General features: G+C 42.6%; 1 protein-coding gene across 2 annotated transcripts; it reads left to right on the top strand.

Moving 5' to 3' along the window:
- The first annotated feature begins 2,799 nt into the window (after positions 1-2,799).
- LOC307160518 (uncharacterized protein) lies at positions 2,800-7,941 on the top strand. 2 transcript variants are annotated; one of them, XR_013821560.1, is made up of 8 exons: positions 2,800-2,863; positions 3,365-3,462; positions 3,559-3,600; positions 4,596-4,646; positions 4,867-4,920; positions 5,473-6,931; positions 7,098-7,620; positions 7,691-7,941. XR_013821560.1 is itself a non-coding variant. In XM_079874677.1 (7 exons), exons 2-7 carry the CDS (start codon positions 3,366-3,368, stop codon positions 7,312-7,314), a joined length of 1,920 nt encoding a protein of 639 aa, XP_079730803.1. In that variant the 5' UTR covers positions 2,800-2,863; position 3,365; the 3' UTR covers positions 7,315-7,941. The 2 variants fall into 2 exon arrangements, 1 of the variants encoding a protein (XP_079730803.1); XM_079874677.1 differs by having other exon boundaries at positions 7,098-7,941.
- Positions 7,942-14,125: the final 6,184 nt, after the last annotated feature.

The raw sequence follows: 14,125 nt of genomic DNA, 5'->3' as shown, positions 1-14,125 counted from the left end.
CTGCACGCCTAATAAACAAACTACAGCTGGTCCAAAACGCAGCAGCTTGAGTTCTTACCAGAACCAGGAAGTATGACCATATTAGCCCTGGTCTGTCAACACTGCATTGGCTCCCTATTAAACATCATATATATTTTAAAATTTTGCTGATTACTTACAAAGCACTAAATGGTTTAGCTCCCCAATACTTGAGCGGGCTCTTAACGCATTATAGTCCTTCACGTCTATTGCGATCTCAAAATTCCGGCCAGTTGATATTACCTAGAATATCAAAATCGACTGCTGGTGGTAGATCCTTTTCCTGTTTAGCACAAAAACTTTGGAACAGTCTTCCAAACATTGTCCGGGAAGCAGACACACTCTGTCAGTACAAAGCTAGACTAAAAACACATCTCTTTGTCCTAGCATACACATAACACATTATAGACTTGTTAGACTGTATAGACTAATGTTAGGCTGCATAGATTAGGTCAGCCGGAACCGGGAACACTTCCTGATGTACTCGTTACATCATAAGAAGAATGGCGTCTACGCTGATATTTGTCTCCCTGTTTATCCCGAGGTTTACCGCAGTCCGCCGGATTCAGGCCGTATCCAGATCTGATGAAGGACCTGCGCCTGGACGCGACGACAATGCAGTGCTGAAGTGTCAACTAGTATCTCCCCTGTGAAGGCCTCCCTCCCTTTACCTCTCTACAGATGAAGCGTTGTCGGGATAATTCCGGTTCGCGTGGCTACGCAGAAGCGATAAAAATTCTGTATTACACATTTTAAGGCCAGACAAGTAGTTTGTTGAGGGTTGGTTTGTAGGAAAGGACAACACGCCTGCACACATATATTCAAACAATGTGCATACCTATAGACTGAACACCATCAGCGTTCTCACATTTTCACGTTTTTGAAGTTTGCGCAGAAAGAACTTAAGAGTTTTCTGTTAAAATGGTGTCGTGTTAGCGGCCCCAAAGTTAATAACTAATGATCGTTGCGACGGAAGTGAATCAATCAAAACTAACTTTAGCTGGACAATAACTTTATTCTAGAGCTGCTATAAAGCCAAAACAATCTCTGTTACTTTAATTTCCTATTATCACTGTAAAGCCGCTTTGCAACTGTAACCCTTTTTACGATATAATAACAGAGTAAACAGGTAATTAGTTATCTTTAGCAGTATTTGGACCAGTAACAGAAGATGCTAAGCCTTTAAGAGCCAGTGGTTTAACATCAATAAAGACAGAAACAGTAATTTGCGTTATTGTGATCACTCTTTGTTTAACAACAGGAACAGTAACAAACAGTGTGACAATTTAGTTCAGAGAATGTACATAAAGAAATAAGAAAATAATAAAGCCGGCATAAGGTTCCCTTAAACAAAAGAAATGAAACCCAGTTCCAAAAATAGTCTTATTGCTCGTTGGGGCCCTTTTTTTTTGGTTGAATCAGTGTCATGACAGTATCAGTATGCCAGTGCTCATGGATCCTACCACACAATCCGTGAAGGAGGGAAAGTGAAACTGCGCATAGACTTATGCTCGTGGGTCCGTGGCTCGCCACCCAACGTACGCTGGGAATCTTTCGGGTTTCAGAGTGTGAACATCAAATCCCAATCCAACCGAAAGGCTTCAGCTCCAGGTCGGGCGTGACTTCCGGTCCATGTGCATCACTGGAATGAATCTGGCAGAAAAAACCTGACCTATGGGTTGGCCAGAGGAAATCCAAAAGCATTCATATCATTACATTCATATTCTGTCTATCTCATGAATTATAACCAATCAATAACATTCCACTTTATATCAACTGGTTCAAATCATGTTCTTCAAAAAGGTTCAGTCGCACGACAATAATATATCAAGTATCAGATCCAAGTGTTTATAGTAGTGAACTATAAATATATCCTAAAGCGCTTTTACATTCATGTTCATTCATTTTAAACAAACCAACTTCAAGTATTAATGGTTATTGCTATTCAATGTAGTAACAAACTCACAATACAAATACAATACAAATAAGAACTACAATTTGTGCAAAACAAATAATGCAAGAACATTTATAGAGATTTAGGAGGCACTAGTAAGGCTAAGCGTGCTTTATCATCCCTGCCTGCACCGGTAACATTGAGGGAATGCACTAAAAAATTGACCCCTTAAATCACTGACAAGAAATTCACATACATATGCTTTAACACTTTTTTTCCTTTTACACACATATTAAACATATTGATATAGAAAACAGCATCTTTTGCAACCCCAACTGGAAATAAATCCATTTTTGCAAGGATAAGAGCGCATGTGGCACTGAACACCCAAGCTAGCAGGATAGCTAGGCTCACATCAGCAGCATTAACATCGTGATACAGCATTGAGTAGCTATTACAGCCGTTAACAGCCTTTCTAAACGGCAGCTTATCAACTGTTACCATTTCCAGCATAATTAGTTCCTTTACAGGTAACCTAACAGATCTCAGAGTTTTTTCTCACTCACCGTTGAGTCAATGAGTGGGTCTCTCTAAATTGGCTGTCTGATCAGCGGCAGCCGTCTGCCGATCGCGCTCTCTATAAAGTGTAAACACGACAACATAGCCGTCATCATATCGTCGCTGTCCGATGAAAACCATGTATGTCCATTTTGCCGATTTTGAGATTTTTCGACGGATTGAATGTCCAGGTTCATTTCCGTATACAGTATGTTTCACATATCTAAATGGCCAATGAAAAGTTGTGAAATCATGTCATCTGATTTTCACGTATATCCATTTGGTGTCAAACCTGTCAATCACGCCGCGTATCTCCCGCCCTGTGGAAGCATCTCGCCGGTCTCGTGAAGTTTCATCGAAGCTCAGCACTGGATAGCCGAATAACACTGTGAGGTAAAGTATCAGCAAACGTTTGTTTTTGACAACTGTTCTCAAGTTTATTATACATTCACAACTATTATTTATCGGTAAATGGTCTAGACGAAGTGATTGTCACCGAATATTTTTATTTATTTTTATATTTGTGAACCTGACTGACGAAAGTACGACATTGAAGCTCTCCACAGTTTAGTTCTAATCTAGTTCTTCACAGATTAGTTTGCTTGCTAGTAAGTAAATAAACTCGGTCTCATTGATAAGATTAAAACTTTTTTTTTTCTTTGTCAAACTGATCAAATTATAGCCTGTAATGCTACTGTCTGATTGTCACTAGAACATGCCTCACTCATACTGCTATCACCGCTTGCCAGAGGCTGAGAATTTCCAGCACTAGAGTTATCTTGCTACGTTTTTATTGTGAAGATGTTAACGCACGGATTTCCGAAGTGAAGTGAAACAATGTTGACTGGGCATAGCGCTATATTTTTTCTGATCTGTTTTTCTCCCTTCCTTCAGGATGTCTGTCTCTGTAAAGGAGCTGTGTGAATTGATGAATGTTAACTATGATAGGGCTGTTATTGAGGCGATTGCGAGGGTCAACAATGAGGAGGAAGGTTTGTAGGAAAATAGAATTGAGTCAGCCAAACAGTTAATTCTACATTGTATTCATTACTGAAATGTTAACTAGTTTTCCTTTCTGTCATTCTTAGATTCACTTGAAAGTGACAGTTCTCAGACAGCTGCCAATGAGGGTAGGTACTTTAGGCTTAAATTATTTTCTCCCAGTAGCAGCTACCTATACAGCAACCTAAAGCCTATTGATGTGTTGCACATTAAGGTGAAACTGTCACACATGTTATTTTGGTTCCCTTGATCCAAGAAACTGCTGTTGCATTTCCAAATACTAACCCATCAAATTGTATGTGGCTAAATTAAAACATTTTAAAGTTTTAAAAATGATATTTAAGCCATGATTTACTCACCCTCAAGCCATTCGAGATGCATATGTCAATCTTTTTTCAGACAAACACATTTTCAGTTATTTTAGAAAATATCTTTGATCTTTGAGTGGTTATAATGTGAAGTTATGGGGTCCACATTGTTGAAGTCCCAAAATGTGCATGCATCCTTCACAAAAGTAATCCATCCGGCTCCAGGGGGGTAAACGAAGGCCTTCTGAGGGTAATCCGTGCGGTTTTGTCATAAAAATATACATATTTAAAACTTTATAAACGAAAATAACTGGCTTCCGGTGGCGGTCGGTGGTCGGCGCGCGTTCATTTGGAGATGGATGCTGGCGTAGGACGTAGCCCAGTTATTTTCGTTTATAAAGTTTTAAATATGTATATTTTTACGACAAAACCTCACGGAATATCCTCAGAAGGCCTTCGTTTATCCCCCTGGAGCCCCTGGATTACTTTTGTGAAGGATGCAGGCACATTTTCGGACCTGAAGCAGCCGGACCCCATTGCTTCACATAATAACCACTGAAAGATCTAAGACATTTTCTAAAACAACTGAAAATGTGTTCGTCTGAAAAGAGATGCATCTCGAACGGCTTGAGGGTGAGTAAATCATGGCTTAAATTCATTTTTGGGCGAACTATCCCTTTAATCACAGAGAATTCAAAATGTATAGTTACTGTACATTTGCTGGTCATAGCTACTGATGCAAGCTCAGTTCTTAATTATTCAAACATTGTAGGCTATTCAGTGTGCTAAATGCATTTTATCTTTATTGTTGTTAGATTCTCTGGAAAGTGATAAAGAAAATCATTCCGAAATAGCTGCCAGTGAGGGTAAGTATTATTCTTCTTCTTTTTCTTCTTCTCAGATTAAACTATACTACAGCCTCCACCTCACATTAGTTTTGAGTAGGACTTAAAGACTAAAGCCCATTACTAATTACAAATCTAGCGTATTTAATCTATTACCAGTCAAAATGAATGCAATCTTATATCTGAATGATGTGAACAGTGCATCCGTTGTACTAAATGTGTTCCTCTTTATTATTCTAAGACTCACTTGAACACGATCCAGAAAATGAGCCGGATTACACACCTGTCAATGAAGGTGAGTAACTTATTGTCATTATTTTTACATTTCTGTCAGCTACTAGTGGGCTCAGCCACACACACACACACACACACACACACACACACACACACACACACACACGTCTGGTGCACTATCTTTGTGAGGACTCTCCATAGACGTAATGGTTTTTATACTGTACAAACTGTATATTCTATCCCCTTACACTGCCCCTATCCCTAAACCTACCCATCACAGGAGACATTCTGCATTTTTACATTTTCAAAAAAACTAATTCTGTATGATTTATAAGCTTTTGTACCCATGGGGACCTCAATTTAGGTCCCCACGGTGACACGAGTCCCCATGAGTCTGTGTGCATTCAGGTTTAAGTCCCCACCGGTGTAGAAAAACATGTCCACACACACACACACACACACACACACACACAAACAGCAATGCCAAACTTAAATGCATGCCTACACACTGACACACACACACACATATATCCACATGCTAAGAAACCATGTAAGAGAAATGTGCATTTGTAGAACATCATTTTTATTTTATTTTTATTTTAATCATATGAAGGTGCCATTGATAATCGAGGAAGGTCAAGGAAGAGGGCCAACCCAGACAATTGGAAGGGTAACATCCAGAAAAGGAAAAGAATGAGGGGCCAATCTTATCTTGGACGGAAAAAAAATGAATTTGTCATCAAAGAAGAAAGAAAAATGGGCGGCCGGTGCCAGTCTGTGTCCTGCCAGAAATCGAGCAAACTACACTGCTCCGAAATTGATGAAGGGAAGAGGGAGGAAATTTTCAAGTATTTTTGGGGGAAATTGGAATGGAAAGAGAGGAGAATGTATGTGAAAACATCGGTGGAGGTGAGTGATGTCAAGCGGCGCCGGACAGAAGCGGTTCAATCTCGGAGGTCAGCATCTCTCTTTTGTTGTTTATGTGTAGATGGTAAAAGGCTCAGAGTTTGTCAAAGGATGTTCCTGTCTACACTTGGCATCAAGCAGTGGACTTTTTTAAAGTGGGTTGGGCGAAGAGGGGAAAGTCCTGAGAAGATGGCGAGAGTGAGTGTAAGGACAGAGGAGCAGGACTTCCTAAAGACCTTCCTTCTGGATCTGCCAAAAGTTCCATCGCACTACTGCAGGTCCTCCTCATCAAAGATGTACCTGGAGCCTTTCTTCAAGTCCATCAGTCATCTCCACACACAGTATAAGCAATCATGTGCAGACAACAGCATCCAGCCTCTGTCACGGCAAGTATTCACTAACACCTTCAACGATTTAAATCTTTCTCTGTTCCATCCGAAAAAAGATCAGTGTGACACTTGCTGTGCCTTCAAAGCCGGGAACATCGAGGCTGCCGTGTGGGAGGAACACTGTGTTAAAAAGGACGACGCACGAGCAGAAAAGGTAAAGGACAAACAACTTGCAAACAACACCACCTTGGTTGCATGCATGGATCTGCAGGGCCTTCTCCTGTGCCCAAAGCTTCAAGCGTCTGCCCTGTACTACAAAATGAAGCTTGGTGTCCATAATTTTACCATCTACAATATGGCATCACATGAAGCAAAAAATTACCTTTGGCATGAGGGTGAAGCTGGGGTCTCTGCCAACGAGTTCGCCTCCTGCATTGTGGATTACCTTGAAGCACACCCCACTTACAATGAATTCATCCTTTGGAGTGATGGGTGTGGTTATCAAAACCGAAATCTGATCCTGAGCAATGCCCTCTTAAAGTTTGCTACTGAGAAAAAGAAACGTGTGACACAGAAGTACCTTGAAAGAGGTCACACACAAATGGAATGTGACTCTGTGCACAGTGTGATTGAGAGGAAGTTGAGAAACCGTGACATACATGTTCCAGCTGAGTATGCTGCAGTTATTCGAGGAGCTCGTTCCAGTCCAAAACCATACGAGGTGAAGTATGTTGGTTACAGCTTTTTCCAAGACTTCAGCAAAGTCAACATCTGTAAGTCAGTCCGACCTGGTAGCAAAGTTGGAGATCCTACGGTGCATGACCTTCGAGCAGTCAGGTGTTTGTTTGTTTTTTAACACACTTTTTCACAAATACATGAAACATTAGCCATATCATATTAAAATATTTTGTTTCATAAATCTAAACATGCTTTTGGTTCCCTCTTATCTCTGTGACCTTCCCCGACACCCCTCCCCCCTTCTTTTCTTTAATCTATCTATTAGATACAATGTGGATGGCAGTATGGAGTTTAAATTACTACACTCTGACAACTGGCAACCCTTCACATCCCCATCCCTGAGGAAGACGTGTGTCATCGTGGCCCCACTCTATACATCCGCCCCAAAAATTAAAGCCCTGAAGTTCAAGCACCTTCAAGAACTGAAACATGTTTTACCCAAGGACTTTCATCCATTTTACAATGCACTTGACCATGAGTGATGCAATTTCACTTCCTGGATGAATGAGCTGTCCTGACTTACTGATTAATTTATTAATTAAATGTTCTATTTATTGTGTATTGTCATGTAATTGTTTATGTGCATGTTTTAAAATGACTTGGTCTTATCTGTTGAAATTTTTGGAATTCCTATCAGCCAATTCTGACCGGAAAGACATGATTAAAATCTTGCATTAAAGGAATAGTTCACACAAAAATGAAAATTCTGTCATCATTTACTCACCCTCAAGTTGTTTCAAACCTGTATGAATTTCTTTTTTCTGAAAAGAAAAGATATTTTGAAAAATGTCTGTAACCAAACAGTTGACGGACCCCATTGACTTCCATAGTATTTTTTTTTCCTACTATGGAAGTTAGTGGGGTCCATCAACTGTTTGGTTACAGACATTTTTCAAAATATCTTCTTTTGTGTTCAGCAGAAAAAAGAAATTCATACAGGTTTGAAACAACTTGAGGGTGAGTAAATTATGACAGAATTTTCATTTTTGGGTGAACTATCCCTTTAATGCCTCTTGCTATTTTATAATTCCACCTGTAATGTCAGTATTGAGTCTGATTAGTTGGTATTGCTTGAATCACCTGAAGAATAAACATGAACTGGTAACTGGAGTTTACTGGAACTGCATCTTCATTTTCACTTTTCTTTTCTGCAATACATTGCCAAATAAACATAGCCTGGTGAGACAATGACTTTCCTTCATCGAGGTAAACGTTTCCCCCCTGACGCCAGACGTACGTCTAGGAGTGACAAAATTACGGTAGGACTGTGCAAACAAAGTATCTGTCTAGCATTACCATGCCAGTGTAGTGATTCATTGTCCCTTCATAGTTTGCAAGAGACATTTAATACATTTATAATTAATATTAAATAAACTAAGCGTATTTAATAAACTAAGACGTAGGCTATTTAATAAACTGAGCGTATTCATCTGTCAATATGAAACGCGACTTGGCCATTCAGTAATGATCGGAAGAACGCGTATCGACCACCGTTACTGTAAAATATACACGTATGTCCATTTAAACTCAATTTTGGTCAAATGTGGATTATATCATTACACTGGCAAGAATATGGTTACATTCAAAGATGCCGTACCAAGTATGACAACGCTACATTCAACTGCTTTTGAAATACGATGTTTTTTTCACTTCCTGAAAAGTAACCGTTTTGGACATACGTGAGTTTCATCGGGCAGCGACGATATGTTTAACATCCTCATTAATTAATGGAATCCCGTTGGAGGGGATATTTATGTTTCTTACCCTATGGATGGTAATTGATTCGGAATTCAGCTAGGCAACGAAACAGCCATGCAGTCTTTCAGTCAGGAAGTAGCTAACAGGAAGTGAAAGTGGAGCTCGATTGCCTGAAGCTTTGGAGCTCAGTGATTGGTCAGCTCCCCTCAAAAGGGAGCATGGGAATTGTAGTGTGAACAGCTCTTTAAAAGGGAAATCGCTCTTTTTCTATCTTTTTATGCATTTGATCACTTATTTTAGAATGGCGTTTTTTTTTAAACCCACCTTTTTAACAAACACTTATTTATTCGTTGTCATCACTTAACTGTTTTTTTTCTTTTAATACATAGAAAATGTACTTTGATTAATTAAATTAAAACATTTATCTCAAGATTTGATTAACTTTAAGAAAGGGATTATTATGCCAAGACTTCGTTTTAAGACCTGGTTACACTCTCCCCTCCTGAACTCATGTACGTCCCTGTACATGGAAGAGCTCAAATGTGCTTTATCTGAGGGGGGTATGGGAGGAAAGGTGCAGAGACTACTTGATCTTCATTCAAAACATCGGACAACACAGTGGTCAACCCATGGAGAAACGATTTAACAACTGTGACCAATGGGTTTCCGAGTTCAGGATAATCCAGTCGCCTTGACGGTTGACGTTCCCTTCCAGATTTCCTGACAGGAGCATCTGTGACTGCCATTCTCTCTGCTTCCTCTCTGGATTCAGTTCCATCCATTTCCGGTTTCTCTCCTTCCACAGACTTCTCAGTCTTTGTTCTGTCTACTTCCTCCTCACGCTCTGACATGTCAGAAGACACCGGCTGCTGTTCATTACAGATGTCATTGACAGCATCAAGTATGGTCTCTTTCTCCACAGGATGCACTTCAGGTAAGTGGGTATCAGGCAGGTTACTTTTAATGGGGTCTGTTTCAGGTACTTGGTCGATTGGGGCGATGCTTTCAGTAAGTAAGTGTTCTGTATTACTGCAATGGTTGGTAGGTCTACTGGACCTCAGAGGACTGACTGGGGCATCGGTAGACATATCCGATGGACTAGACAGTTCAGGGGAGCAATCTACTGTATGGGCATTTACTGGGCTCTCGACAGAAAAGGGACCTGGAGATACAGTATACTGCCTATGTCGTTCATTAGACAAGGATTCTTTGGGCTGTGCTAGACTTTCATGGACTGTGGGGATGAACACATTTGAGACCTCACTGAACCAATGGACTGGGATGGATTCATCCTCTTCCTCCTCTGAAGGGTCAGCATCCAGAACAGGATTTGCACGAGTTGCTATTCTGCGCTTTGCAGGTTGTTTGGCAGACTTGCTGCTTCCCTCCATAGGTAGGAATCCACATGGGAGGAGTAAGTCCCTGTGCAGGGTTCTTAATGGACCATCACTGACTTCGGGCTTGACAGTATAGACAGGTAGGGTACCTGCCCTGCTCACTACTACGTGGACGGTAGACTCCCACTTGTCTGAGATCTTATGCTTCCCCCGGATGCGGACGTTCCGGACTAGCACTCGGTCTCCAGGCTCCAAGTCTGAAGCGATCACTCGTCTGTCGAACCGTGTTTTGTTCTTGTGTGCAGTCTTTGCAGCATTACTCATGGCTAACTTGTAGCTCTCCTCAAGCCGTGATTTAAGGTTCTGCACATATTCGGAGTGTGACGTGTGTTGCTTGCCATGCAGCGGTAGTCCAAATGCCAAATCGACTGGAAGGCGGGGCTGGCGCCCGAACATCAGCTCATAAGGTGTGAACCCCGTCACATCGTTTTTAGTACAGTTGTAGGCGTGGACAAGGGGTCTGACAAAATCACGCCAATGGGACTTTTCTTGATTCTGAAGGGTGCCAAGCATATTGAGTAAGGTGCGATTAAACCTCTCTACAGGGTTGCCCCTGGGATGGTAGGGTGTTGTCCTCACCTTTTGAATGCCGGCCACTTGACAGAGTTCCTTTATCATGTGGGATTCAAAATCTGGTCCCTGGTCACTGTGTAGTTTTTCTGGCATTCCATAGTGCACCATAAAGTTCTCCCACAAACACTTTGCCACTGTACGGGCCTTTTGGTTGGGAGTGGGAATGGCCACTGCAAATTTCGTGAAGTGATCCGTGATCACAAGGATGTCTTTAGTTCCATTTCTGTCAGGTTCAAGGGAAAGGAAATCCATACATAGAAGTTCAAGGGGTCTTGTGGTCTTGATATTTATTAGGGGTGCGGCTCTCTCTGGAAGTGCTTTCCTCCGCACACACCTGCCACAAGTCCTCACCTTTCTCTCCACATCCACAGCCATCCTTGGCCAATAGAATCTGGTCCGAATAAGGTCCAATGTGCGGTCAACTCCCATATGACCCATATGGTCATGGAGGCTAGTCATAACTGCGCCACGAAGCTCAGCTGGGAGGACAAGCTGGTACGTTGTGTTGGGACCTTCTTGGCGTCGTCTGTACAAGACATTATTCACAAGTTCAAGCCGGCTTAATTCTCTTAAAAAGAGAGGAAGATCAGGAAGTTCATTTCGCAAGGTAGGGGGTGGTGTGTCACCTGTCTCGATTTGGGAAATGACGTGTTTTATACACTGGTCGGCCCTTTGTCTATCCACCAGTTCTGCTTCAGACAGGTGAGGGACGGAGGGAAGTTCACCAGACTGGTCTGCTTGTTGATAGCATTGGGGCACCGCATCTGCAGAGACAGCAAGGCATTCGACTAAAACAACGTTTCCAGTGTTACTGTCATCAACCTGGGTGCTGTAAATAAGTTGTCTTTCACAGATTGCTTGTATAACTTCCTCATTAACAGCATTGGCATTATCTGGGTCAGAGAGATGGTCTTTGGTGAACTGGAAAATGCGTTCCCTCTCTTTCTGTGACTTTGGGTCATCCTCCAAGGCTCCGTGTGGCCTGCGTGACAGACCATCAGCATCACCGTTCTGTTTCCCAGGTCGGTAGAGAAGCTTGAACGAGAATGTGGACAGTGCTGCCAGCCATCTGTAGCTCGTCGCATCCAGTTTAGCTGTCGTCAATATGTAAGTTAGCGGATTACTGTCAGTTACAACAGTGAACTGATTACCATATAGATAATCTGCAAACTTTTCGGTGACTGACCACTTCAACGCTAAGAATTCCAATTTATGCGCCGGGTAGCGACTTTCACTCCGGGATAACCCTCTGCTCGCATATCCAATCGCTCTCAACTGGCCCTCCTGTTCTTGGTACAAAACTGCACCAAGTCCAGTGGTGCTGGCGTCAGTGTGCAGCACATAAGGTTTCTGAGGATCTGCAAAACCTAGCACAGGGGCGGTGGTAAGTTTTTCGATTACAGTCTCAAATGCTTGTTGGCAAGCAGGGGTCCATCGCTCCCCAAAGGGCTCTTTTGGGTCTCTGTACTCTGATCTTTTTGTCACTTTATCTCTCTTTTGGGAAGGTGGATAGCCAGAGGTTAGCTCATGGAGGGGCTTCACAATGTTGGAGTACCCTTTAACAAACCTCCTATAGTAGCCAGTGAACCCGAGGAAAGATCTTAATTCTCGCAGGCTCTCAGGGACGGGCCAAGTCCTGAGAGCAGCAGTTTTTTCTGGGTCAGTTTGTACTCCATTTCTAGACACCACATGACCAAGGTATCGGACTGATGTCTGAAAGAAGACACACTTTTCTGGGGAGAGTTTGAGGCCAAATTCTTTGAGACGGGATAGCACCTTCATCAACCTCTCCTCGTGTTCTTCAAGGGTCTTGGAGAATATAATCAGGTCGTCAAGAAAAACCAGTACTTCTTTCAAGTGCATGTCCCCCATGCATTTCTCCATTAGCCTTTGGAACGTACTAGGTGCGTTTGTCACTCCTTGAGGCATCCGATTAAACTCCCAGAAGCCAAGTGGGCACACGAAAGCTGTTTTTGGCTTATCTGCCTCTTCAACCTCTATCTGGTAGAAGCCAGATTTTAAATCGAGGACAGAAAACCACTGAGAGCCATTAAGTGCACAGAATGTGTCCTCTAGCTTTGGGAGAGAATACGCATCCTTTATGGTCTGGAGGTTCAACCGTCTATAGTCTATGCACAGGCGGACTTGGCCATTTTTCTTCCTCACAACCACGATTGGTGATGAAAATGGAGACTCTGAATCTCTGATGACTCCTGCATCGAGGAGCTCCTGGATGTGGTTTCGAACGGCCTCAATATCCTGAGGGTGGATTGGTCGTGCGCGCTGTTTGAAAGGAGTGTCGTCTGAGAGTTTTATATGATGTGTCACTTTGTCTGTTCGGCCGAAATCTGCATCATGTTTTGCAAACACATCATGCATGTTATTTAGTTTCCCTGTGATGCGTTCTTTCCACACAGGCGGGATAGGGGACTCACCGAAATTAAAGCTCAGAGTGGACTTTTGGGAGGGCTCTGCTTCCGCCGTCTTTTTGGATGGCTCAGGTGACTCTGCATTGTGCTGCTTTAACAAGATGGTCTGGTAGGTATGCATTTGGGCTATTGTGCTCTTTGGGGGAATGACAACATCATGATCAGACTCATTACAAATTATGACTGGTAACTTATAGGGTCGCCGGAGGGGAAGATCAACCAGGCTGGCCTTTACAAGCAAGCCACCCGGCAAGGAGGGTAAGTTTGGGTGTTCGATCAGAACAGATTTCTCATTCTGGAATCCACTAACAGGGGAAACTCCCTCAAGTACGACAGTTTTGCCAGCTGGAACAATTTGAGCACTCTTCCCCAGTAATTTCACAACTCCTTGGGGCTCAGGATGGGTTGCCTGGTTGTGTCTAACTTCAAGTACTTTAAGGACTGCGCGATAGCCGTGTGGGATAGGCTGATGTTTAACCCCAGATTCGGAACAGATGTTGTAAAGGACATCAAGGGTGTTGGTGCCTATAAGCACAAGGGGTTCTGTAATGGTGTTAAGATTTGGGACCACTAATGCAAGTGTGTTTACTTCAATTGGTGCTCCAACGAACTCTTTCGGGAAAGTTACAGCTAGTTCAATGTACCCCAGGTAGGGGACAGACTGTCCTGCTGCTCCTTCTACCTCTAAGAGGTCATGGAGTGGTTTAATCTCCTGTCCTGAGAGATGTCGTTCATAAAATGACTGTGGAATAGTTGTTACTTGTGAGCCTGTGTCGAGCAAGCAGGTAACTTCTTGATCTTTTATGTTCACAAAAGCCGTACTTTTCGTACCGATGAGTCCTTTAGGAAACTTGAATGGGGGGCTACTGTCTGATTGTTCAATGCTGGTGCATGCTTGTGAGTTGACTATGAGGTTTAAAGCTGAGGGACATTGATTTGTCTCAGCCCCTGTCTGTCCCACCACAGGAGCCGTTAGTCGTTTAACTGTGTGCTGGAGTTAGCCTTCATTTCCCACTCACTTAATCTCTTCTCCAACTGTTTTCGTTTTTCAGCTACCAAAGCAGGATTGGGAGCTTCGGTACACGTGGAGGAGATATGCCCATCCTCTCCACACTTAAAGCAGTACCAGGGCCGGGGTTTGTTCATCTGCTTTGTTCTTATCTGGGTTTGCATGTTTGCATTTGTTTTGTCTGGTG

Source organism: Squalius cephalus (genome assembly GCF_949319135.1).
Source record: "Squalius cephalus genome assembly, chromosome: 6".
In the NCBI taxonomy this organism is placed as follows: domain Eukaryota; kingdom Metazoa; phylum Chordata; class Actinopteri; order Cypriniformes; family Leuciscidae; genus Squalius; species Squalius cephalus.
The sequence above is the reverse complement of the archived record's forward strand: the minus strand, read 5'-3'. Positions and strand labels throughout refer to the sequence as shown.

Coding starts and splice junctions, on each gene's coding strand:
- LOC307160518 (XM_079874677.1), top strand. CDS start 3,366: ATGTCTGTCTCTGTAAAGGAGCTGTGTGAATTGATGAATGTTAACTAT. Junction 3,463..3,558: donor GGTCAACAATGAGGAGGAAG/GTTTGTAGGAAA, acceptor TGTCATTCTTAG/ATTCACTTGAAAGTGACAGT. Junction 4,647..4,866: donor CGAAATAGCTGCCAGTGAGG/GTAAGTATTATT, acceptor TATTATTCTAAG/ACTCACTTGAACACGATCCA.